This window comes from Vipera ursinii, assembly GCF_947247035.1.
Source record: "Vipera ursinii genome assembly, chromosome: Z".
In the NCBI taxonomy this organism is placed as follows: Eukaryota; Metazoa; Chordata; class Lepidosauria; order Squamata; family Viperidae; genus Vipera; species Vipera ursinii.
In genome coordinates this window covers 78,940,822-78,968,683 of record NC_139517.1, presented here as the reverse complement: position 1 = coordinate 78,968,683, position 27,862 = coordinate 78,940,822, and the positions used below count along the sequence as shown (strand labels likewise).

General features: G+C 41.7%; 1 protein-coding gene across 8 annotated transcripts in view; it reads right to left on the bottom strand.

Moving 5' to 3' along the window:
* SNRK (SNF related kinase) overlaps positions 1-12,910 on the bottom strand; it is a 40,902-nt gene extending 27,992 nt beyond the window's left edge. For 5 of the 8 annotated variants that reach the window (XM_083378543.1, XM_083378542.1, XM_083378537.1 and 2 more), the window contains exons 1-3: positions 12,642-12,910; positions 8,101-8,245; positions 5,316-6,003 (exon numbers count right to left, since the gene is read on the bottom strand). In XM_083378543.1, the coding sequence (XP_083234669.1) occupies positions 5,316-5,904 (589 nt within the window). In that variant the 5' untranslated portion in view covers positions 5,905-6,003; positions 8,101-8,245; positions 12,642-12,910. The remainder of the gene's footprint in view (positions 1-5,315; positions 6,004-8,100; positions 8,246-12,641) is intronic. The other 3 variants (XM_083378540.1, XM_083378538.1, XM_083378541.1) reach the window with 2 other exon arrangements.
* Between the last annotated feature and the right edge of the window lie 14,952 nt (positions 12,911-27,862).

The window sequence follows — 27,862 nt, the reverse complement described above, 5'->3', positions numbered from 1 at the left end:
TTAAATCACTGACAGATATGCATACCACAAATTTATCTTTCCAACTATATACAATTTACTTAGTAATTTATTATTCAAAATGCCTACTTTCCATTTGAATGGGACTTCCTAATAATGTATTACAAAAACTTTAAGCAACTAATTCAAAGACCATATACCGTATATACTTGAGTATAAGCCGAATTTTTCAGCCCACTTTTTGGGCTGAAAAACTCCACTTCGGCTTATACTCCAGTCAACAAAAAAAAGAACTGTCCCTTCGTTCGGAACAGGCTGCTGAGAGAAGGGAGCGGCAGAGCCTTGCAGAGCTGGCGGCAGTCCAGCGTTGTTTCTCCCCCTCGTGCGTGCTTGTGTGTGTCAGACCCACGGGAATGGCTGGTAGGGAAGCGGCATTCCGGCATTCCCCCCCTTCCTGTGTGTCGAGCCCACGGGGCTTGACACACAGAGAAACGCAACTAGCCATTCCTGCGGGTCTCACACACACACACACACACACGCCGCCGGGCTCGGCTCCTCGGCAGGAGGGGCAGCCCCCGCCACGCCCCCCTCCCGGCCCGCAGCGCCGCGCCGCCGCCGCTTCCTCCGGGCAAGTCGGGGGGGCTTGCGGGGCGAAGGCACCGGCCAGGGGGCAGGCAGGGTGGGAGGGCGCGAACTCACCGCCGCCGCCGCTTTCCCCCCCATCTCTCGCTCGCCCGCTGCCTCGGCCGTTCCGCCCCCAACTCACCCGCCGGGATGGCTTCGTGCTGACTGCTGACCTCACGTGTCTTGGGCTCCCGTCGGGACTGGGCGCGCGCCTGCCTCCTTCATGCGCTCTAGCGCCTTACGTTTCGCTTTCCTTCCCAGCCTTTACTTACGGTAAGCAGCCGCCTTTCTTTCGGAAACCCTGAGAGCTAGCTAGGTATTGCGCCCGGCTTGCCCGGTCGCCCGCCCGGCAGCGCAATCGTAGCGCCGGGTGTTTTTCCTAAGCTTGACCGGACGGAGTGGCGGTGGGGGGGAAAGCGCCGGCGGGTGAGTTGGGGGCGGAACGGGCGAGGCAGCGGGCAAGCGAGAGATGGGGGGGAAGCGCCGGCGGGTGAGTTGGGGGCGGAACGGGCGAGGCAGCGGGCAAGCGAGAGATGGGGGGGAAGCGCCGGCCGGTGAGTTGGGGGCGGAACGGCCGAGGCAGCGGGCAAGCGAGAGATGGGGGGGAAGCGCCGGCCGGTGAGTTGGGGCGGAACGGCCGAGGCAGCGGGCAAGCGAGAGATGGGGGGGAAGCGCCGGCGGGTGAGTTGGGGGCGGAACGGGCGAGGCAGCGGGCAAGCGAGAGATGGGGGGGAAGCGCCGGCGGGTGAGTTGGGGGCGGAACGGCCGAGGCAGCGGGCAAGCGAGAGGTGGGGGGGAAGCGCCGGCCGGTGAGTTGGGGGCGGAACGGCCGAGGCAGCGGGCAAGCGAGAGGTGGGGGGGAAGCGCCGGCCGGTGAGTTGGGGGCGGAACGGCCGAGGCAGCGGGCAAGCGAGAGATGGGGGGAAGCGCCGGCCGGTGAGTTGGGGGCGGAACGGCCGAGGCAGCGGGCAAGTGAGAGATGGGGGGGAAGCGCCGGCCGGTGAGTTGGGGGCAGAACGGGCGAGGCAGCGGGCAAGCGAGAGATGGGGGGGAAGCGCCGGCGGGTGAGTTGGGGGCGGAACGGGCGAGGCAGCGGGCAAGCGAGAGATGGGGGGGGAAGCGCCGGCGGGTGAGTTGGGGGCGGAACGGGCGAGGCAGCGGGCAAGCAAGAGATGGGGGGGAAGCGCCGGCCGGTGAGTTGGGGGCGGAACGGCCGAGGCAGCGGGCAAGCGAGAGATGGGGGGGGGAAGCGCCGGCCGGTGAGTTGGGGGCGGAACGGCCGAGGCAGCGGGCAAGCGAGAGATGGGGGGGAAGTGCCGGCCGGTGAGTTGGGGGCGGAACGGCCGAGGCAGCGGGCAAGCGAGAGATGGGGGGGAAGCGCCGGCCGGTGCCTCACCCGCCGGCGCTTTCCCCCCCACCGCCACTCCGTCCGGTCAAGCTTAGGAAAAACACCCGGAGCCCAGTACTTCTAGTACTCCTGCACCAAAACAAAGACGCAGGTCATACGAAGCTGCTTTCAAACTAAAGGTTGTGTCAAGAGCAGAAAAAAAGACTCGGCTTATACTCGAGTCACCAACTTTTTCCAATTTTGGGGGGTAAAATTAGGGGTCTCGGCTTATAATCGAGTCGGCTTATACTCAAGTATATACGGTAATTAGTATTATCTGCCCATGTTCTAACAAAATTACAGATTTTTAACACTTTTTTATATTGCCCTATTTCTGCTTCTAATCATGGGGAAAAATTGGAACTCTTGTGTCCATGAAGATTCTCAATCATCCCAAGTCACGGGGGTCCTAAAGGGTTTTTTTTTCCAAAAGGCAACTGGACTTTGTTTTTTTTACCTAGAAACATTCCAATTCTCATCCAAAAAGCTTCTTCAATTCAGTTTTAGAGCCCTTCAAAGAGGAGTAATTTTGGCCTGATTTATACAATATTTAATAGATTTGGGAAAGATTTGATGAACATTCATTAAATGTTCTTAACCTTTTATTAAATAATACTCCATTCATTTTATTTGATTTTAATGTATTCTAACATATTTTATGGTTAACATTTATCTTAACTGCTGTATTGTTATGACCTGCAGTCGAAAAGTAGACCAAATTGAAATGGATAGGTTAAGGTAGCTGTATGAAACTGTGTGGATATCCTAATATCCACGGTCAAAAAATCTCAAGAACATACCAATTTCTTCACCTCCATATTTATTGCTACCATTAGAAGTGTCAAACAAATTTTTATTTGTTTTACTCAGTATCTTAACTTTTGACTATATTAGTCTCAGACTTTTGTCAGGGCATTTTCAGGACAAATTTATCTTTTTTATGTTACCCTTTAGACCCCAGTTAGCTTTCTACTTATAAAAGGAGAACTTTGAAGTCACATATCCAACTGAAATACTTCTCACACAATGGCCACATGAAAGCAAAAAAGACTTTCAATTGTAAATCAATTTCAGTTGTTACTAAACTTTCATGTAACATTTCCCCAGCAACTATTTCTTTTCTATCTACTTTGATTATACATACTATGTGCTCACTCTTTCCTGCCCATTTCCTTTTTTGTGTGGGGGAATTACTATTTTAGTAAAGGATTTCCTGTTTAACTGTTGTACAATACTTGGCTTGTAAGAATTAAGCCTAATGTTGTTTCACTGATAATACTGCATGTATAATAAAGGAAATTAGCAACATTAGAAAAACCACAGAAATTCAAGAAATCCAAGTATCCAAAATATGTGGTTGAGAGGAAAAAACAATAGATTCATACATTTAGAGAAGAAATATCTGTCACCATAGTGCAATTAAAGTAAGTAACCATTTTAGCTGCTCACTGAAGCAAATTATTATATCCATCCTTTTTTCATGATCAGTAAATCAAATTTATACAATATGGATTTGAACAATTGTGAACCATAGGCCTTTGATATAAACTTGAAGATGGTCGTAACTGGTTATGTGTTTTGTTATTTGAAACATGGATCCTATCTGGAACCCTTGAATAAAGTTATAATTTCATGGAGCAGTTACAATTCCCAATGGATGAAGGTTTGATAATGAAAAAGTTGCATTACAGCTTTTAAACTAAATTCTGGGGAAAGCAGACAAGAGCTGGAAGCCAACTATTTTAAGATGAATTATCTCAATAGTATATGGATTACAATATTTTTAATTATCAAATAGAAATGTGACCACAACTAGGCTCTGTGTGTTTGTGTGTAATAAAATGAAGTACCCCAGGATTTTTAAATTAAATTAAACAAACCAATCCTGATTCATAAAACTGCAGACATGTTTTTTCATGAGAACAAGCCCATTTAACTTTGGAAAGGTAGCTGTATACACCCCTTTTTTTGCCTTAGTTTCTCTTGTTCAAAGTTGGGGGCACAATTTGGGGGCACAGTTTGAAAACTCAACAATAGTCAATGACAACGGCAAGAGTCACAATGAAAGAATACATGATTGAAACATCTGAAGATTTTTTGCTGAAAATTAGAGGCTACTTCCACATAAATGCAACTATAAGAGAAGTCAGTAACCAGAACACTTATGTTGTACTCCTAAATCAGAGAGGTAATGCAAGTATTTGAACTGTACTTGTGAGTGCAAAATTGGTTATTTGTTCATAATAGTTAAGATCAGTGGTGGGATTCAAATATGTGAACAACTGGTTCTCTGTGTGGATGCTGCTTCCAGAAGTCCATTCTGGGCCTGGTCAACAAAGAAAATTAGCTACCGGTTCTGCCAAAGTGATGTGAACCAGCTGAATTCTGCCACTGGTTAAGATGCTATTAAATACATACTGAACTATATTATATATGAAGTGAACATTATCTAGCACCCATTGTAAATTGCACAGTATATTTGAGATAATATAATCATAGAATGTGTCAGCTTTTAACCATGATTACAGGTAGTCCTCGGCTTACAACAGTTTTAGTGACCATTCAAAATTACGACCTTGAAAAAAAATGACTTATGACCATTTTTCTCATGACTGTTGCAGCATCCACATGGTCATGTGATCAAAATTTAGATGGTTGGCAATTGGTCAAATTTATGACAGCTGCAATGTCCTGGGGTCATGTGAACAGCTTCTGACAAGCAAAGTCAATGGGAAAACCAGATTTACTTAACAACCTTGTTACTAACTTAACAACTGCAGTGATTTCCTTAACAACTATGGCTAGAAAGGTCGCAAATGGGGCAAAATTCCCTTTAACAAATGTCTCACTTAACATAAATTTTGGGCTAAATTGTGGTCATAAGTCGAGGACTAACTAGCTGTAGTTAACTTTAACTGTACTAGGAGTTAACTGTAGTTAACTTTAGGAGTCACCCTTAAAATAACAGAAATAGGCTATAGTCTCCAGTTGTTTGAAATTTGCTGATCATATAGTTGAAGCTTAAATGAATTTGCAGTTCCAAAATATCTGGAGGATACCTGATTACTTGCCTCTAACACTAGATTAATACAATGAAAGGACACAAATATCTTTTAAAATGTACGCTTCGAATAATTAAATCCACCCCTTTCATAACAAGGTATCCTCAAAATGTCTTAGAATTGCAACTTTCAGAATTCTTTTTTAGCCTATTAGCTGTGAATTCTGGAAACTGCAGTTCCTGGATGTCATAAAATTGGGAAACACTGAATAATTTTTCAAGAATAGCTCATCTGAACACAAAAATGTAGCAATTAAGATTTTGTTTAATAGTCCATTAACTTACCTACTGCAGGTGCATCATATTCATCACCAAGTAAAATTTCAGGAGCAGAATATGCAAGAGAGCCACAGCTTGTTGTAAGTTTTTTCCCAGGTTGAAATTTGTTGCTAAACCCAAAATCAGTTAATTTCACAAGTCCTTGTTTTTCAAAAAAGACAACATTTTCTGGTTTTAAGTCTCTGTGAACAACATGCAGTTTATGGCAGTAGGATATAGCATGAACAATCTGAGCAAAATATTTTTTTGCCAGATCTTCATTAAGACCTTCTTCATGTTTCATGATATAATCAAACATATCTCCTCCATCACCAAGTTCTAAGATCAGATAAAGTTTGGTCTGGGTGTCAATAACTTCATACAGACGAACAATATTAGGATGTTGCACTAGTTTCATACATCTGACTTCTTGGAAAAGATGTCCAGTGGCAAGAGTATCTAACTTGGTCTTGTCAATTACTTTTACTGCCACTTTTTCACCTGTAAATACATGTCGGGCAAGCTTCACCACAGCAAAATGCCCTCTGCCTAAGGTTTTATCCAAATCATACAATCCAGCAATTTTTCCATCATATCCTCGTTTAAAACCTGCCATACTCTCCAAGTAGTAATGCCGACACTTTATAAAACTTGTTTTTTTTCATATAAGGATCTCTGAAATAGACATACAAGTCATCTTCGCTGCCAGACACACCTAAAAAATCAGAAATAAAATTATTATAAATGTACATTTAAAAAAACATTTCTGCTATGTATAAGCGTTGTACTTTTTTTATGAAAGAGCCCAGTATAAAAGAATTTTCTTGAAAGAAATTTGAATAATTTAGATTGGTCAGTTTAGAAATATCATAGACACAGACAAGGTTTATCTAACACTCCAAGTAGTTGAATCATTAAATTATGCAGTTTAGAAGGGAAAAAAATGGGGGGGGGGGGAAGAAAGCTAATTCCACAAAAATTTTAACAGATGACTGCTATTTCCTGAACTTAAAACATATTAAGAAATCTGAAAACTGCTGAAAAGATTGCCAAATGTTACACCTCTGCTCCGTGAGCTGCATTGGCTTCCAGTTGTCTTCCGGGTGAGATTCAAGGTGTTGGTAATGACCTACAAAACCCTACATGGCATGGAATACCTTGGGGAGCACCTGTGGCCGGCGTCAACTTCCCTCCGCCCAGTACACTCCCACAGAGAGGGCCTCCTCAGGGTGCCACCGGTCAAAGAATGCCGACTGGTGGCCCCCAGGGGGAGGGCGTTCTCTGTGGGTGCGCCGGATTTATGGAACCATCTTCTGGTCGAGCTCCGGATGGCGCCTGACCTCCGCTCCTTCCGGCGAGATCTCAAAACCTACCTTTTCGAACAAGCTGGCCTGGCCTGATGGGATGGGGTTGGGTTTTATTAATGTGTTTTAACCTACTTTTAATGTGTTTTAACTTATTCGTGGGCATTTTTTTAATCGTTTTTAATTTTTGTATCTTGTTTTTGATATGTATTGCCCTGTTCACCGCCCTGAGTCCTTCGGGAGAAGGGCGGTATACAAATTTAATAAATAAATAAATAAATAAATAAATAAATAAACAAATAAATAAATAAATAAATAAATACTAGTAAATAAAATTTCAGGATGAATATCTGACATATTTTCTAATAAAATCAGATAATTTTATACTTATCTATTATTTTATATTACAAAACTCTTTTATAGGAACAGAGTAGAGCGAGAGAATAACAAAGCATCTATCATACAGGTAATTCTCAACTTACAACCACAATTAAGCCCAAATTTCTGTGGCTGAGCAAGACAGTTAAGATAATTTTGCCCCATTTTATGATCATTCTTGCCACCACTGTTAAGTGAATCACTCCAGTTGTTAAGTAACACAGTTGTTAAGTGAAGGTTTCCCAATTGACTTTGCTTGTCAGAAGGTTGCAAAAGAAAATCAGATGACCCTGGGACACTGCAATAATTATAAATATGAACCAATTGCCAAATATTCAAATTTTGATTACGTGATCACAGAGATGCTGAAAGGGTTATAAGTGTGAAAAATGTTTTTTCCAGTGCTGTTATAATGTTGAACAGTCACTAAATGAATGGATGTAAATCAAGGATTATCTGTAATTGTCCGTACTTTTTGCTTATTTCCATATTATCTCTTCACTATAGGTAATTTCTCTAAACCCCAACCATTTGCATGTGTATTCTTGTGTCTCTCTTTGTGCATCTCTCTCTGTGTATACAGAGAGGATGGGGTCATAATATAAAACTATGCAATATACACAAATTACTAGAAAGACGGATTCATGAGACAAATGTTATATTTAGATTTCAATGCTTATCATAGTCAATTATGTATTAATTATTTTTTTAAAAATGGAAAAATAAACTATCAGGAATAATACAGTCAAATTGTACAACCAAGGCCTTTCCAAGAAAAATGTGCAGCATATTATCAACTATGATTAAAGTAAAACAAAATTAAAACATTTTTTGTAAAAAATGTAGATCCTGCTAATCCCAGGTTAGAAAAAGTCATCTCAACAGCTTGACCTGGCCCATCTCTTTTTTCTCACTTTAATCCTGTCCTTCCTAAAAGAGAACTACAATAGATCATAATCTTTTGTCATTGCATATACATTTGTAATGAGAAGAAAATAAATATTTTAATGGTCCATTGTCAGATGACGATCCATATTAGAATTGTATACATTTTTTTATATCATTGTGACAACTAAGACAAATCTCCAAGTGAAATAAAATCTATATTCAATAAGTTAGGGTCTACTAACCTTGGAAATGCTCTTCTCAAAGGTAACATCTTAGTTATGCTTTGATCATCCAGTTGCAAGGTTTCTTCATATTTTTAGAAGATTCATCTGCTGACATTTCTATATCCAGTACCAAGACCAGTTTCACATCTTCCACTGTTATTTCCTACATAAAAATATTTACTTAGTCGCCATAATTGTTTTATATTTAAAGGAGTTATATAAATCTCACAAAAAACAACTATATGAATATATACATAAACTGTCATCCTAAAATTCATTTGGAAGGACATATAAACTGTCAAGAAAAATATATTGCTTTCTATTAAAAAAAAATCTTAAATCATAAACATTACTAACTGTGTAGCCTTAGAGCAGGGGTGTCAAACTGCCGGCCCACAGGCCGGATGCCATATGTTGAAACTGCACCCACCCCATTGCCAGCAATGGAAAAAAAGTCATGATACATCGTGACACATGACGTGACATTGCGAGTTTGATACTCTGCCTCAGAACATATATAAAAACTGAATTGAATACATGGAAGGAAAAAATGGAGGCTTTTAATACTTCATTCTTTTCTATACCCAAACAGGAACTTTCTCTCTAGTAATCACTATATTTTAATTCTAATAGTTATGTTTTAATTCTACAACAAACTTTCCTTATTTTTAAAAAATATTTGGAGACTGGATTTTTAATTGCATCATCCTGCACATTTGCCATTAGTATATAATGCTCTACAATGAAGTACACACAGGACATATACATTATGGGAATATATTCTTGGAGACTTCGTTTTATCACTGATATCTGTCCAAATGTACCTTTTTAGGAAATCCTCGAAGCCAAGGGACACAGATATTTTTGATAATATCTCTGAATGGGGCCAATTTCTTTCTTATTCCCAATTTTTCTATTTCTGATTTTGTCTTTTATATACTTTTTATCAGAATCAAGAAAATATATAACATATTACAAATAAAGAACATATCTGCCAAAGAGAAATTCTGGTATTATCCTCATAGTAACAATTCAGCCTGTACAAATTTTGAAGGTTAAGATCTTCAGAAATTCTTTGTAATGATAACTTCCAGGAAAATTCTAAGTAGTAAAGTTTTAGAATTTCTTGGAGCATGGTCAATTATTTAATTCATTGTTAGTTTTGGGATAAGTTATTTGCCAATATATTAAAATCATGGAAACAGACCAAAAAAAGAATTCTGCATGAGACTACTTGAAATACTGGAATGCTTGCAGTAAGTTTTATGCTTCCAATCCCCCCCCCCCCCACAAAAAAGCTGGTTAGTGGACATTCATTATCTAAAAGATGGGGAATTTTTTTACAGAGTTGTAGGAACCATTAATTAATAAAACATAGATTAATAAATATGTGGTCCAACTATAATTGAAATTACTTATAAATCTGTATTAGAGGCACACTTCACAATCCCTTTACAAATATGCATATCCTTTTTAATTACATTGTTTAAGTTATTTACATAACTATTCCATTATTTTTAATTAATCTTCTAAGCAGTCAAAGATTTAAATATGCCTCTAAGACAATATCAAATCAGCTAAAAGAAGCAATCAACAAATTTAATAATTTCCTCATAGCATATAGTAAGAACTACATGCCTGAGGTCCACAGCACATTCCAGTCCAGGTGTTTTACCAGAAATCCATGATGCCAAAAATATATATGTATATTTGTCTTTACAGAAACAACACATAGACAAATATACATATGCACACACAGAGATATAACTGAGGTTAGGGGAGGATATACACTTGGGTCATGATTATGACATTGGCTAGAGCTTAAGTCCTTCCTGATCTGGCTTTCTTGCACACTTTCCAAAGCTACTTCCCATTAAGGATGAGCAACCCACCCCCATAGGCCAGGACATTAATTACTGCAAAATGACCAATGAAGTTAAACTTTTCAGTGCTACAATTCTGAACCTTCTCCCCATTAATATTTTAAAAATACAAAAATCTAGAGTTGTGGAAACAATGTTCTCTTTTAAAGCAAGATGGAATAGATTATCTATTTACTCAATATTATGGCATTTTCTAGAAAGACTGTGCTATCTCTACTACAAAAACCATTATATTTCTCTATGGCTCGACTCAGTTGAAAGTGTTTTTCATCTATACTGAAAGTGAATTTTCTATATTCAAATTTTTAAAATTTTATTTCCAGTTAATTAAAATACTACTACAAACTGCACAGAACATCAATGAAATCATGTTATAATGCATATTATACTCTTGTATATGTAGGAAAATTGTTTGAAGGAGAACAGGAGGCCACTTCAGTGAAACACTGAGTATATTACAAAAAATAAAATACTATATTACTTTACTATTTTATTAAATAGTACTGAACTTTATATTAGTGCTCAGAGAAAAGTGCTCGCACTTGCAAGTTCAAGTGCAAGTGCTCACACTTGCAATAACCTAATAAAACTAAATAAATTCTATTCTAGAACAGGACAATGGGAAAACAATATTATGAAAGAATTTGTCAAGCAAGAATGATCAAACAATTGCTACATCTATTTGGTATCTGTCTAAATATATTAAATGCAACTGAAATGGCATCCAGAAAATGTTGCCAGTGCACCAGAAGGGCAATTGATGAATTAAATGAAGTTAGACAAACTTGTCATAAAGTGTTCTCTGAATAACAAACTACATAAAAGAGAAATAAATTGTGATTGTTTACACTGAATAATAAAAAGTCTATCCGATTTAAAAAACAAAAAAGTATTTTATATCATCTGGTCACCTAGATATTTCAGTAAATACTCTTGACAATCACCATGTATCAAATTAACTCTAATTTTTCTATTTTTAAAAAAAATCCAAAACATTAGTATTATAATTACATATAGTACAGGACAAATGAATAGAAACTTTTCAGCTTTATGGATTTCATTAGAGTACACATATATGCATACACACATTATACACACACATATTCATTACATACTCTAGTCTAGAAAATTAAACATTGTAAAAATGTTCAGTTAGGTCTTCTATATAGTCCCTAATTATACTATCTAAATAAGCTAAGCCAAATTGTGTATTTCTGATGAGAAGTTATCAGTGTGAAAGGCCATACAACATAATCACTACAGCTGGCAGTAACAGGAAAAAAAAATCAGTTATATTTTTTGGTTCTGAGAGTAAGCCTTACATTCCTAAGAGTATCATTTTCCAAGCAGGTTTATCTGTTTCAGAGACCATATGTACTGTGCCAAATCCTTATTTTGTCCCACTTCCCTACATCAAAATGCTGACTCTTGTGATTCCCCATAAATGATACATAAAAATAATCTTATATAGGTAAGTACAATTGCACTAGAGGGCAGGCTTTAAACAGTTGTCTCATATCTTTCTGAAGGATTCATATTGATATTAGCCAATTGTGGGAGAACAATAGTTAATCAAACTACCTTTTGTTAAAAATGTATTTTAACTTCTAAAAGAGTAAGCTTTAAAATCTAAGCTACAAAAATATTTTCAAGAAATATTTCAAGCATTTGTTCAAAGAATGAGACTTTAATATATGCACAATTCATTGTACATTGCACTTTAAAATAAGGATATTAAATAATTATAAACAATAACATTCCAATTAATATAATTTTCTTTTCAATCAATAAGATATAGTCTAAACTATAAAAACCTGTTCCATGCTCTTTCATCTGCTTCAATTAAGTAGAAGAAAGTGAATAAACAAATAAAGACGTTCCACAGGTCTGATGCCTGTGTCAAAGATGGCAAATAAAACATAAATTGATGCAGCTTAGAAAAATGGCTGTTTGCCAAAGAAATCATCAAGCCATAATGTGTTTTTGGCATGACAACGCTATGTAAGCACTTTCACAGAAGACAGCTCTGTGCACAAAAAAAAATAAAGACTGCTATGCTCATTCTGAACAAACCTGTTGGCTCCCTATCCAGCTTGCAGAAATAAGATGCACTGTCATCACCCAAACAGATCTGCAGTTCGAATATACGAATTTCTTATCTGCCACCTAAGCCGGACGAATGCATAGCGGGGTGGGTGGGTGAAGGGGAGCAAGAATGCTGTTCCTCGGACTGCTGAGGATTGGGGGAAGAAAATGGAAACAAAAACGCTAGCGATGCCAAGGGGACAAGAAGAGGTTAAACTCAATTTCACCTTCCCCTTGTAACTGCTGACAATCACAAACAATAAACGAATTGTAACCCACCATGCGTGCTCTCGGGGACACTGTAATTACACGCAAAGAGCCTCCCCATTCCGTCTCTCTCCGTGTCTCGTACACATACGTATTTCCTCGCCTCGCCCATCTACTGCAAAAGGGGAACGCGAGAGGAGAAGCACATGAACCGTACCTATACGGTTCCTTCTGGGCGCCTTCGGGAATGACGGCGAGAATCTGGGGAACTCATGTCCTCCCATCGCCAATAGCTGCTCGTTCCTTACAGGAACCTGCCCCGGTAGGCCTCAGAAAGAGAAGGCCAAACTGGGTCTGTCTCGTACCCCGCCCTTAGCAACTTACTCTCGCCACTGGTGACGGCGGCAGGCTTTCCTTTTGTCGCGGCCTCGACTTTCTAACCGCCGCTCCCTGCATGGAAAGCGGAGGTTCCACTTCAGCGTTCGCCGCCTACAAACGCACCGGACAGAGGAACGCAGACCGGCCTCTTTAGCGAAGAAGCGCCAGCCAGCCACTACGGAGGACAGCCGATCGCTATGCGCTATGCGTGGCCCGCACCCCTTTCCTGTAAGTTCCGAAGAATCTGCGCCCAACGGACTACGCTCGCGCTTCCTCCGTCCCACGGCGGGCGACGAAACGTACTGACAACAACAGCCCGTAGTCCGAGGACGGCAGCGGGAAAGGAAACGCAGGATAAGGAGGGGCCTCGGCAGAGAAAAGGAAATGCGCGTGCGTCCTAGGAGGGAAGCGCCATCCAAGAGTAGCCAATGGGAGAGTTCGATTTCTGCGGCTTGTCTTCCCGCACCTTCGCTGCGTGAGGTAAGCTGCTGGTCATAAGCGCGGGGGCTGATATAGTTGGTGCAGACCAGTGACTCCCGACTGTTGAAAAATGCTTCATAAGATAACGTCTAGAGTGGCTTAGTTGGTTAATACCGAAAAGGGTTTCTTTTCTCCTTCATTGAGCTCTTAATTTTTAATGTCTCCGCATCTCATCAGCAAAGCTCAAGATCATAAAGTTTTAAGGTCACGGTCTATTTAGTGTTATGTATGTACTGAGGAAGTTATAGATAGACCAGAAATCAGGCTGCACGATTATCGGTGAAACGTTAAATTTCAGTGTTCATTAATGAGGGATACAGTGTCATCAGTGGCAGTTTATTACGGATTAATTAATTAGATATGGTGTGCCAGAGCTTTTTGTTTTTAATAAAATGTGGCAGAAGGCTGGTTGCTGGTCCATCCCCTTTAAAACATTTAAATATCTAAAATACTTGTAACCGTAGCATAGTTATATATTAGAATGGTTTTTGTATTTGCTTTTTGTATGTCGTCCAAATATTTTATTTACTTGTTAAATTTATCTCCACTGCAATAAAGACTAGATGGTTTACAGAGCAACATAAAAAGAATATAATAAAATGTCCATGGAACAATTAAATCAATAACTAAAAATAAAAACAAAACTCTCAACATATATAGACCAATAAATCAGTGGCATTACTTCAAACTACATAGTCTTTTTGAAATATTTTAGTTTTTGGCTAACTAATGAGTAGTTTGGAGGTTAAATGAATTTCCAGGAAGAGGCTCAGAGGGATCCCATCTGAAAAACAGAACTTGTAAACTTTCACCTCTCTTGCTCCTGAAAATGGAAATCACAGACCTTTCTTCCATGATATATCTAATGTATTGGCTTTTTGCATATGTGTAAGTGTTTGCTTATGTTGCACTGCTTGCTAATTGCTTGAATTCAATTGCTAAGTGCTAGTTCACATGTATGCTTATAACGGTTGCTAGTTGGCCCAGACTGGTTCTCTCTAGCCGGCTAAGTAGGTCTTTGGGTGGGAAACTTCTGCTTCAAACCTATTGGTCACCGCTTATTGGCCAACCGTATAAATAGCTGCAGAGCAGCTGCTTCTGTTATGTTTGACCTTCAATAAAGCCTGTTGCTGTTTTGGACCTTCTGTCTCGCTCAATATCTGCAAAGAACTGGCTACACAACACTGGCGATGAGGGAGGGATGTGCTGCTTCATCGTATGAGCCTGAAGTCACTAGGGGGTGAGACAGCAGAGAGTCTGGTAGGGAACAGCGTTCCCCCCCTCTGTCTGCCTAGCAAGCCACGCTGGAGACCACCCCACCCTGAGGATCAGTCCCAGGGCCAACACAGAAGCCAGCAGCACAAGGCAACATGAGACACGAGCCGCAAAGACTTCTCACCATGGCGAAGGTTGGAAAGCTTGAAGAATTTGACGTGACGCACCCAGAGAGATGGTCGTCCTACATTTCCCGGGTAGAGAACTACCTGCGTGCAAATCAAGTCAGTGAAGATGTGTTGAAGGCCGCGACCCTCCTCTGCGTGTGTGGCCCAGTCATCTTCGATATCACTGAGAACTTGGTAACCCCAGCACTTCTAGAAACCATCACGTATGCTGACCTCAAGAAGAAACTCCACAACCATTTTGAGCCTAAGCTATCAGTGATAGCATGGAGGCACGCCTTCGAACAACGCGAACAACAACCCGTCGAGATGGCAACAGAATTCATTGCAGCACTTCATCAAGCTTCGTGACTCTGCAATTTCTCCGACCTAGAAGAGTGACTAAGAGACCGTTTAGTCTGTGGAGTCAGGAACAGAGAGCTCCAACAAAAACTTTTTGTGAAGGAGACTCTCACTTCAAGAGGCCTTAAAGGAAGTTATGGTGGACGAAGCCGCTGGAGGAGCCATGAAGGCATTGCGGCCCTCCAAAAGTGTGCCATCTACAGAAACCGTCCACCACGAGGACGGTGAACATGTGGAAGACACCGGCTCCGATCACGAAGTCGACAACATTCAGCGGCATCATGAAAGAGGAACAAGGCCAGCTGTCAAGGCAGTTCTGTTCCCAAGGTATTTGGGCTGCGGAGGCTGTCATCAACGCGCAGATTGCCGTTTCAGGACAGCCACGTGCCGGGCATGTGGAAAACCAGGCCACATCGCTGTTGAGATCGCCAGAGGGACCGCCAACCGGACAAGAATTTCAGGAGAGGTACCAGGGCCCGATGGCAACACTGAGTAGGGTTCTGCTCCAGCCGCCGGAGCATTTTTCATACGGGTGCCCATCGACCTCTTAAACAGAAGTTGCAACTGCAGGTCGAACTTCAAGGAGTTCCATGTAAAATGGAACTGGACACAGGCTCTGCTGTGTCCATCATTTCCATCGGAACTTTTTGGCATGTTTACAGCCGTAGTAACAGATGGGTCAAGCTACGACCATCTAATATCCTACTTGCCGACTTCCAGAATTCCAGAGTGGTGGTCAAGGGCAAGGCCACACTTGCGATGAAGTTCAAGGGGTTTTCAGGCCCACTAGATGTTATTGTGGTAGATGGCCAACGTACGAGCTTCATAGGGCTCGATTGGTTCAATACATTGGGCATCAAGGTCACCGGCATTCACCAGACTCAAACAACAGATTTGTCTTCTGTCTGCAAGGAATTCGTAGATGTTTTCAGCCCAAATTTGGGAGAGTACAAGGGCCCTCCGATAGCTTTTAAACTTAATTCCCAGGTTGCGCTAATTCAGGTCAAGCCCCGCTGTGTGCCATTTGCATTAAAGCATAAAATTGATGCAGAGCTGGACAAGCTTGTTAGTCAAGGGGTTTTACAGACTGTAGTCAGTGGGGAGTGGGAGACCCCCCCCCATTGTAATGCCACTCAAGGCGAATGGAGAGGTACGAATATGTGCTGACTACAAGTGTACCATTAACCGGGCACTGCAGCAGCACACGTACCCCATCCCAGTTGTCAGCCATATTCTGGTGTTGTTGCAAGGAGGCTGGTGTTGTTGCAAGGAGGCTGCACGTTAAATTAGATTTATCGCAGGCCTACCAACAGCTGCCAGTGGACGAGGCCATGGCAGCTGCACAAATGATTGTTACGGGGGGGCCTTCAAGGTAAAGCTCCTTCAATTCGCGGTAAGTGTAGCCCAAGGGATTTTTCAGGGGATTATGGAGCGCATGCTCAAGGGCATTCCGGGAGTCTGCCCCTACTTCGATGATGTACTCATCGCCAGGGAGTCCACAGAAGTTCTGGCTGAATGGCTTAGAGCCATCCTTCAGCGGTTCTGCACCATATGACTTAGATTAAGGAGAGACAAATGTAAGATTGGAGTTCCGTCCACAGAATTCCTTGGGTTTCGAATTGATGCCAAGGGCATGCATCCTGCAGAGTCAAACCTGAAAGCGATTCAGCTGGCACCAAGCACTAGGTCCAAGGGAGAGCTTCAAGCCTTCCTGGGCCTCCTGAATTTTTAACATTCATTCCTCCCCCAAAAGGCACAGTGGCAGAGCCACTACACTGGCTCTTAGACAAAAATTCCCCATGGCAGTGGACCAAGCTCCACAAAAGAGAGTTTTCAGGCAATCAAGGCGCTGTTGTCCTCGAACTCAGTGCTCACACACTTTAATGGAAAGCTGCTAGTTTGCATCACGTGTGATGCATCCCCATACGGGGTTGGAGCTGTGCTGAGTCACTTGTCAGATGGGAAACAGTCACCCATCGTCTATTACTCGACGACCTTGTCCTCAGCGGAACGTAATTATGCACAAATTGACAAAGAGGCCTTGGCCATCGTGGCCAGGGTTAAGAAGTTCCATGACTATTTATATGGGAGGCAGTTCACGGTCTTTACTGACCATAAGCCCTTACTAGGCTTGTTCACAATGGACAAGCAGACACCTCAAATTCTGTCGCCACGAATGTTGAGGTGGTTTATCTTCCTTTTGGCCTACGACTACAGGCTGGTTCACAAACCCAGCAAAGAAATGGGCCACGCAGAAGGCCTTAGTAGATTGCCCTTGCTGCATGTGGAGCCCGATCTGGCTCCAGCTGCATGCATTTTAGCAATTCAAAACTTGCCAGAGTTTCCCCTATATGTGGGAGATGTCGCTGCAGAAACGGCAGCTGACAAAATCCTAGGTTGCGTGTTGGCTTGGATTCACATAGGATGACTGGAAAATAGTGGGCCCCCAAGTTCCAGAGTCTTTTCAGTCGAAAAAATGAACTTTCGGCTCACAAGGGGTGCATCCTTTGGGGTAGCAGGGTTGTAGTCCCCAGTTCACTCAGGCCCAGGGTTCTCCAGTCTATTCATGAAGGCCATCCGGGCATCTTTGGGATGAAGGCACTGGCGAGGAGCTACCTCTGGTGGCCAGGGCTAGATAAAGCTATCGAGGCCCAAGTACATGGGTGTTACACATGTCAACAGTCCAGACCAGAGATGCCACAGGCCCCTGTCCACTGATGGGAGGAAATACACACACCGTGGTCAAGAATCCATGTAGATTTTGCAGGTTCCTTTCAGGGACGGTTGTTTTTAATAGTGGTCAATAGCCACTCTAAATAGTTGGAGGTGGTTCCAATTCCCAATATGACTACTGCAAGGACCATCCAGATGTTGCAGTCACTGTTTGCAACACATGGGCTTCCGGATGTCTTATTCTCTGACAACAGAGCCCGCGTCAGAATTCCAGGCCTTCCTTAAGGCAGTTGTGGGTGGCAGCAGAAGTTATTAAAGTGTCAGGACCACTCTCCTACGAGGTTCACTGCGTCAGAATTCCAGGCCTTCCTCAGGGCCAATCTCATTAGGCACGCCACATCGGCACCTTTTCACCTGTTGTCAAATGGGCAAGCAGAATGGAAGGTTTGCACAACCAAAGAGTCCCTTAAATGCATTACTACAGGGGACTGGCACCACAGGCTGGCCAACTTCTTGTTATGCCACCATACAGCGCCTTGTATGGCTACAGGCAAGAGCCCCGCAAAGCTGCGTTGGGGCAAGAGACTTAATAAAATTGGACAGACTGCACCCCGATAGTGGCCTCTGACACGGCATGCCCGAAGGCACCTAGGCATTTACAGGTGGGGGACCGGGTTTGGACTCGGAACTACGGGCAAGGGCAGTTGTGGGTGGCAGCAGAAGTTGTTAAAGTGTCAGGACCACTCTCCTATGAGGTGGTCCTGGAAGATGGGTGAGTCATTCACCGACATGTAGGTCAGTTGCGCCGGCGACTAATGGAACAGTCGTTGGCTCTGGACATCCAAGGGGAGTAGACCTGGAGTCCACAACCTCACACATCAGCAGAGCAGTTTGGATGCTCTGAGACATTTTCTGCGAAAGAGAATGGGGACGGGGCCGTAACAGTGCTCCCCACGACCGGACCACAGGAGCCAGGCAGTCACCCAACACCCAGCAGCAGCCATGCCAATTTAGTGGCACTGTTAGACTTTGGACTGGGCCAACTGGGACAGGCCAGCCAAAGGGACTCGAGTTGTTTTGACTCCATTGAACCACAGACCCCGGGTCTACCCAGCACAGCAGATGAACCGGGAGACCGGGAGATGCCAGCAACCCCTGGACGCTCTGAACGAGCCCGAAGACCCCCCCAAATATCTTCAAGATTGTAACCAAATGAATGTGTGTTCCATCCATGTAGAAGCTGAACTGGGCTAGAGAAGTTGGTCCTGCAACTACAACAGTGCCAAACCATATAGGGCATTGTAGGTTAAAACCAACCCTTTGAACTGCAATCAGAAGCCTATAAGAAAGCAATGCAGGACTTGGAGCTACATATGTCAGCCAGCAAGCATCTGGGCTGCTTTATTCAAAAATTTAAAAAAATATTTAAATTTTAGATGGTAATAATAAATATACTTAAAAGTAAAAACATCAAGTTCAGCTATCTAAAACTTTATTATATGTTCCAGAAATAATACACCAGACATAGATGTCTAAGAAAGTGACAATACACTGTAATATTTCACCTACCAAAGTTTGTTTTATTCTTCAAAGAAAATTCAGGAAACAGAGAAAAGACAACAGAACAATGAGATATTGACATCATGTTGATATCTGATAAAATAGAAATAAGCAAAGAAGAGCCATTCCTGAGTAACAATATATTGTTACTCCAAGTCCAAGTCCCAAAGTGTTCGCTTCAGGAGAAAGATATAGAACAGGCAATATGTGAACTTAAGGGTTGATTGATAATAACAAAAGGTACTTGGTGTAGCATACTGCTACTGCTTAGCAAAACTTGAAAAAATGTTCATTGATTGCTTTGATTTCAGTGTCTTTTGATTAGCAGGAAGAATATTTTAGTTCCATAATTGCCTTCACCTATAAACAAAGCATCACAAATAAAGATAGAACAATATATTGGATGGATTATTAGGAAACCTGAACTCAAATTTCCCATATGGCCATGAAACTCATTAGAAATCCCTTGTTGTATGAATAACATCAAGGAGGAAAGAAGCACTTCTATTGTCCTGAAAAGTAAGGCAAGATAAAACTGCCTTATGACATAGAAATGGTGATGTAGAAATCAGCTATGTTTCTTTTATATTTTCAAAATATGAAATGTTTAAAAAAGTAGATGGGCTTAAGAAATAAAGACTCAAAATATGTAACTCATAGACATGTAATTGGAATGCACCATCTAATTTGCTTCTGCTAATAGATTTCCTCTTATCCTCTGGACTTACTCAATATGCTAGTTATATTACATGACACTGTTCTGCTAGTGAAATATCTTCATTTTTTATTTTTTTCGGTTTGTATTGTTGCAACTGACAGACTATATCTGAAAAATGAGTACGAAGCATATTTTGAATGGGCTTGTAACTTTTAATTTGGTTTAGAATCCCAAATATTGTTTCTATTAGCATCTGAATAAGAAAATTTATATTATTCAAGTGTGAAGTTGATATCAACCAATGTTTTCTTTCACCAGAATATTCAAGTTAAGTACTAGAGATAATAGCAGATTGTGAACAGAATAAATATAAACATAACCAAAAGCCAACATGGGTTTGTTAAAAACAAATCATGCCAGACAAATCTTATTGCACCCTTTGACCAGGTAACAAAATTAGTGGTCCAGAGGAATGCTGTGGAAATAATAATAATAATGATAATGATAATAATAATAAGTAGTAGTAGTAGCAGTAGTAGTAGTTGGAAGCAATTTTGGAGGTCATTTAGTCCAACCTCCCTATACCATTTCATACAAATGGCTGTCTAGTCTCTTCTTAAAAACGTCCAGTCTTGGAGCATTCACCGCTTCTGGAGGCAGGTTGTTCCACTGGTGAATTGTTCTAACTATCAGGAAGTTTCTCTTTAGTTCTAGCTTGCTTCTTTCTTTGATTAGTTTCCATTCGTTGCTTCTTGTCCTGCTTTCAGGACAAGAGAATAGCTTTACTCCCTTTTTTTTGTGGCAGCCCCTGAGATATTGGAACACTGCTATCATGTCCCCGCTTGTCCTTCTCTTCATTAAACTAGACATATCTAATTCCAGCAATGTTCCTTATATGTTTTAGCTTCCAGACCTCTAATCATCTTTGTTGGTCTTCTCTGTACTCTTTCTAGAGCAGGGGTCGGCAACCTAAAAAAGGAAAAGAGCCACTGGGAACCGGTTCCATCACAAATTAAAAAAAGTGGGAGCCGCGTGCGTGTGTCCATGCACACGCATGCACAAAAAAAGTTTTGCGCATGTGCAAAACATTTTTTTGCGCATGCGCGGACTCACACGGTTGCCATTTTTTTTAAAAAGTGAGATGGAACCGGTTCCCGGTTGCCCAACGACGATGGCCCGTCTGCAAAGCTGCCGCTTTCAGCAGCTTTGCAGACGGGCCGCGGCAGCTTCCTCAAAGAGCAGCGCCCCTGCCCATTCTGAGAGGCGCACCTCCAGTCGTTCGGAGAATGGGCAGGGGCGCTGCTCTTTGAGGAAGCTGTAGCGGCCCGTCTCCGAAGCTGCCGCTTTTGGCAGCTTCGCAGACGGGCCGCTACAGCTTCCTCAAAGAGCAGCGCCCCTGCCCGTTCACGCGGAGGTATGCGCACACCTCTCCAAAGGTTTGGGGAGGTGCGCACGCACCTCCGGTCGTTCAGAGAGGTGCGCGCGCACCTCTCAGAATGGGCAGGGGCGCCGCTCTTTGAGGAAGCTGTAGTGGCCCGTCTGCAAAGCTGCCGAAAGCGGCAGCTTCGGAGACGGGCCGCGACAGCTTCCTCAAAGAGCGGCACCTCTGCCCGTTCGCGCGGAGGTACGCGCGCACCTCTCCAAAGGTTTGGGGAGGTGCGTGCGCACCTCCGCCCATTCGGGGAGGTGCGCGCGCACCTCTGCAAATGGGCGGTGCCACTCTCCATTTGGAGAGGTGCGCGCGCACCACTGCCCGTTCAAAGAGGTGCGCGCGCACCGGGCGGCTGGAAGCCGCAGCAGACGGCATGCGGCTCCGGAGCCGCGGGTTGCCGACCCGTGTTCTAGAGTCTCAACATCTTTTTTACAACGTGGTGACCAAAACTGGATGCAGTATTCCAAGTGTGGCGTTACCAAGGCATTGTAAAGTGGTATTAATACTTCACGTGATCTTGATTCAATGCTTCTGTTAATGCAGCCTAACACTGTGTTGGCTTTTTTGGCAGCCGCAGCACACTGCTGGCTCATAACTAAGTGATTGTCCACTCCAAGATCCCTCTCACAGCTGCTACTATTGAGCAAGGTACCACCTATACTATACCTATACATTTGGTTTTTCTTGCCTAAATGTAGAACTTTACTTTTTTCACCATTGAATCTCATTTTGTTAGATAGCTGCCCAGTCTTCCAGTTTGTTTAGATCCTCCTGTATCTTAAGCCTATCTTCTGGAGTGTTGGCTATTCCTGCCAGCTTGGTGTCATCTGCAAATTTGATGAGTTCCCCATCTATCCCCTCATCCAAATCATTGATGAAGATATGAAGAGCACTGGGCCTAGAACAGCCCTAGTGTACCCCAGTACACACTTCTCTCCATGTAGATGTAGTTCCATTGAGGACCAAATGCTGAGTACATCTGGTCAGCCAGCTACGAATCCATCTGTTGGTGATGCTGTCTAACCCAGTTTTCTATCTTTTCAAGCAGTAGGTTGTGATCTACTTTATCAAATGCCTTACTGAAGTCCAAGTAAAGTATATCCACAGCATTCCTCTGGTCCACTAATTTTGTCACTTGGTCAAAGAATGCAATAAGATTTGTCTGGCATGATCTGTTTTTGACAAACCCATGTTGGCTTTTAGTAATGACTTTGTTTGCCTCTAGGTGTTCACTGATTTGTGGTTTGATTATCTTTTCCAGAATCTTCCCAGGTATTGGCTGATAGGTCTGTAGTTTCCTGGATCTATTTTCCCCCTTTTTTGAAGATGGGAACTACATCAGCTCTCTTCCAGTCCTCTGGTAGTTCCCCAGTGCTCCAGGATCTTTGAAAAATATAGTTCAGTGGTTCTGAGATCACGTCTGCCAGTTCCTTGAGAATTTTGGGGTGTAATCCATCTGGTCCTGGTGATTTGAACTCGTCTAGGCTGGACAGGTGCTCACTTACCATTTTCTTGCCTATCTTAACTTGTGTTTCTGTTCTGTTTTTTATGGCACTGGTTTTGGTAGGTTGGACTGTTTTTTCCCTTTGTGTAAAGACAGATGCAAAAAATGAGTTAAATAGTTCTGCTTTCTCCCTGTTGTTTGTCACCTTGCCAGTTTCCCCCACTAATGGTCCAATCATTTCCTTAACTTTTTTCTTGTTTTTTATATGTTGAAAGAAGCTTTTTTTGTTATTTTTCACTTTGGTTGCAAGCCTTAGTTCATTTTAAGCCTTAGCTTTCCTCACTTCATCTTTGCAGGCACGGGCTATTTGCTGATATTCTGCCTTAGTTATGTGCCCCTCTTTCCACTTCTTATACTTGTCCTTTTTATCTTTCAATTTATCAGAGAGTTCTTTATGCAGCCATGCTAGTTTCTTTTGAGAGCTGTTACATCATCATCATCATCATCATCATGTAAAATTAACAACTGTCAATGACCTTTTAAAAAAAAAATAGGTCAAGACTTGGAGAAACAGGGATACATTGACTATTTTCATATAACCTGTTAAACAATCATTTACTTAACCATGATATAATTAAACCAGTGTTATGGATCCACACAGTATGTTAGAGTAGTCAACCAGATTTTAATTTGAGTGGTCTTTAGTGCTCTTTGAACTTGGTTGTTTTATTACATAGGTTTCATTACTCATCAATGCTGTTACATCATCAATGCTGTTAAGTTTGGTTTGCTCTCAATTTATATTCTATAGAATATAATATATTCTTGCCCTGTCTATGTTGGTGGGGGTCATCTTAGAGATTCTTTGATTGGGCTGTTTACTCTGGGCTTCCTTGACAGTTCATTGATTGGGATATTGTTTACTTGATTGTTGGTCTGATGTTAATCTCAGAGTTAATCTAGGCCAGACATGTCAAACACAAGGCCCGGGGGCCAGATCCGGCCCGCGAAGTGGTTTCATGTGGCCCACGAAGCCACCCTGAAAACAGTGAGGGAACGGCCCCCACTGCCTTGGCCCTGGCCCAGAGACCCTCCTTCTGCCAGAGACCCTCAGATCTGGCCCACTCCTGCCTGGGCCCCCATAGGCACCCTTGATGTGAATGATGTAAAGCTGGCCACGCCCACCCAGTAGGCCATACGCACTCTAGCCATGCCCACCCAGTAGGCCACGCCCACCTAGTAGGCCATGCCCACCCAGTAGGCCACGCCCACCCTGGCCATACCCACCCGGCCCCCTGAGGGCAACTGCAATGCTGATGCGGCCCTCAATGAAATTGAGTTTGACACCCCTGATCTAGGCTCATCTGTGTACTGATTGCTGGTGGGAAGGTATTTTGATCTTTTTGATCCCTTTTGGCTTGTTGATTGTTTCTTTTGCATAGTATGTAAATATTGTTTAAGTCTGTGTATTAATGACTAATTTGTCAGTGTGCCATGTTTCTAGAAATTCCCTAATGTTTTCGGACTTGGCTTGGTCTAGGATGGTCAAGTTTCCCAAATGAAACTATGGTTAAGTCTCTCCATATATTGTGAAATTAAAGAGGTTTCATCATGCCTTCTGACTGCTAGTGGATATGTTCTACCAGTCTTCTGCCTGTTTGTCCTACACAGTGGCTCATGCAGTCATTACACTGTATGTTGTAGATGACTACTATTTTTTCTTCTGTGGCTGCTGGTCTTTTGGTTTACTTAGGATGTTTTGAAGGGCTTTAGTTAGCTTTGTGCATTGTAGTACTCTGTGGTTGTTATAGTCTCTTGGTGGTTTCTGAGATGTTCTTGAAGTATGGCAGTTCATTGTTTTTAGGGCTTGTGTTGGTTGTGCTGTATTGGGTTGAGTGGTCAGGCACTTTTGTTACAAGTTGCATGCATATCCATTTTGTTAGATATCAAGAGAAAACCCCACTCACTTCTAGCACTGATGATGTTACCTAGTTGGGCAATGAAATGACTGCAAGAAAACATCCAAGCTCAGAAAGCACCAAGGACCCCTAATTTCAACCCTGAGCTACATATATTCTCCATTATTGGTCCTTTTTAGTTTGGCATGTTGTGTCCATCCATCTATTCTTGTGCAAGGTTTGAACATGTTACTTAGAAGGCCACCATTTGCTATATACTACATAAACAATGTTATAGTTAAGTTTATGGCAACAACCAGCAGCTTTAATCCTAAGTGTAGTTGAGAAACCAGAAATTAAAATCAAAGCAGACAACCATGTCACTTGAGAACCACATTTCACTGTGGTAACTTGTTTACAATTGTATAAGTTGGGCAATGGCCAGAAATGGGTGAGACCAGAGGGCCCGTCTGTTTCCTCCACTTGCATCCATTCACTTCCCCTGCTTTGCTGTGCACGTATATTAGGCGGACAGGCAGAAAAGGAGGGGATGATTTTATCTTTCCTTTTCCTGCTACAAAAGAAGACTGGAACAAAGCCAGTTGGAAGGGGAAATTTGTGGATTTTTTTAAAATATGCCAATTCCTGCCTTCTGGAATAATACTTTTGTTTTATTAATGTTTTTGTGAAAAAGGGATTATTAGAATCTGAAATTCATTTTGCTTTCATGGGTAGGGTTAGAGTTAGGTAGATTTCAATTTTAAACACGCTCCAAATCATATGACTGACTCATATTTGACTTAGTTCTTGCTGAGCTCCCCCCCAAAAAGGTGACGTTCCTTTCTATAAGCATTCATGTTAATCTAGTGTTAGATAATAATGCTTCTTCTCTATTATGTCTGTATGAACTGTATGAATTTTTACATAGAATAATGAAAGGCATTACAAAGCATACTGGAACAGAAACGTGAAGTAGTTTAATTCTTCATAACTATATTCTACTCAAACTCTGATTTCTGAAATCTTTAATTGAGTGAAACAGAACATCATAAAGGAAAATGTTTTGAACCAAGGTACCTCAAATTGATTAATTTACAGAATACATCCAAAACCTGGGACCCATGACTCGCATAAAATTGATTTTGACAAATTTTATGAATCATTTTATGACTTAAAAATGATCATAAAACAGTTTATACCAAAGTATAAAATGTCATAAAATAGTTCCTGTGTTATACAGTTTCATGGGCTATTATCGTGACATATATATATATATCTGAATGTATCCCAAGTTTTCCAGTAAAGAGAGTATATTAGAAACTCTTGACATTGTTGAAGGCATTGAAGAATCTGGTAAGGAAATATCTCTGAAAGGATGCCTACTCAAAAGGTATACTAGTTGTAATTAATTATATTTTATAATTACTGGTAAATGTTGCTCCGTAATGTCCTCCTTATTTGTAAATAAGAATAGAAAAGATGATATGTGATGATAGAAGAATGCTATTGGTCTTACTATCAATGCATTTGGTTTATAAAGTAAGTGACTTAGAGACATGTTACTTGATGTGAACTGGAAGGAAAAATATAATGCTTTCGAACTATGACACTTTTGACCTGATAATTCTGGAGAAATTGGCATTTGTCATTGAATTTAAGATATTTTCTCCCTTCCGTCTCTTACTGAATGTGCTGCTAAAGTTTTTTTTTATTTGGATTTGTAACATAATATGGTTTTGATGCCACTATACAAATAATAATAATTAAGGAAATTATCCAAGAAAAGAAACTTAAAAAGTATTTCAAAGCATGACATAGTGAAATCTTGTACATGGGAGAATATCTAGTTTATAATCTTATTTAGATGTTCCAGTATTTCAGACTTTGAATTATTTACATTAATCCTTTGTTTACAAAAAAGCAATATTGCAAACACTAAATAAAAAGTAGAGGATGAAAAAGCTCAAATCTGTAGCATCACATTTTCATAGAAAATACCATATTTGAGTGGCATTATATTCATATAACATAATATAAATTTATCCAAACTCTTTTCCTTAATGTGAAAGGAAGATTATTCTTGATGGCAATTTATCATTCAGACTAAACAACCCAAGAGTAATTAGTCTGACTCTGTCTTTATCTAACATATGTGGTAGTTCCCATTGTAAGCACATTAGTTCAGTCATGGCTCTATGCAATCTTGTTTCTCTTTACATTTTGGAAAAATAGTTTAGCTTCCCTCTATTCAATATAATTTTTAAAAAGAAAAAAAATGAGATTTTTTTTCAAATGCCAGAATATGCAAGTGACCCAGTAGGTACATCAAGGATAGGTTGACTCAGGTTTGCAGGCTGAGGATGTGTGTAGTATTTGGCATAATATGACTGTCTGATAAATTTAAGATATGGTATTGGCAGATGATACGGTACTAAAATCCAAAATATATTTGTGGACCATTAGACTGCTAGAATCATTTTAGTGGCAAGTGACATCAACAACCTTAGCAATATTAATTATTCCGAAGAAGTTACCTGTAGTGTATTAGTGTTTTACTTTCTCACTGTTTCTCCCAAGTTCCCATATTCATTAGTAGGCCATTTCAGAATGTATTCACAACAGAGGTGATTGCTGCCAACAAGGTATGTGGAACAGTTGGGGATTAAGAGTGTTTGGCAATTGTCAGTGTAGTTACTGAGCAAAATGTAGTTAATTTTGCAGCCGCGCGAGTCGTGATGGGGGTCTCCCGATACTCCCATGTAACACCTCTACTCCGCGAGCTGCATTGGCTTCCGGTTGCCCTTCAGGTGAGATTCAAGGTGCTGGTGATGACCTATAAAGCCCTAAATGGCGAGGGTCCGGGATATTTGAGGGAACACCTGCATCAAGCTCCCTTCGTCCAGTGCGCTCCCACAGGGAGGGTCTCCTGAGGGTGCCGCCGGTTAAAGATTGACGGCAGGTAACACCCAGGGGTAGGGCCTTCTCAGTGGGTGCACCTGCCCTGTGGAACCAGCGGCCTGCGGAGCTTAGGACTGCCCCCAACCTCCGTTCATTCCGCCGGGACCTAAAGACCTGGCTCTTCGAGCTCTCTGGCCCAGGCTGAGAATTTTTTTTTAAATTTTAATTTTAACTGGGTTTTTAATTTTTTCAGGGTTTTATTTAATCTTTTTAAATTTGTTTTTAACGTTTGTATTGACTTTCTTTTAAATGCCCTGTAAACCGCCCTGAGTCCTTTGGGAAAGGGCGGTATATAAATCTAAATAAATAAATAAATAAATAAATAAATAAATTGTGTTAATTACAAAAAGGAGTTGTTGATTAGTCTTTTCAGGCTTTTAGA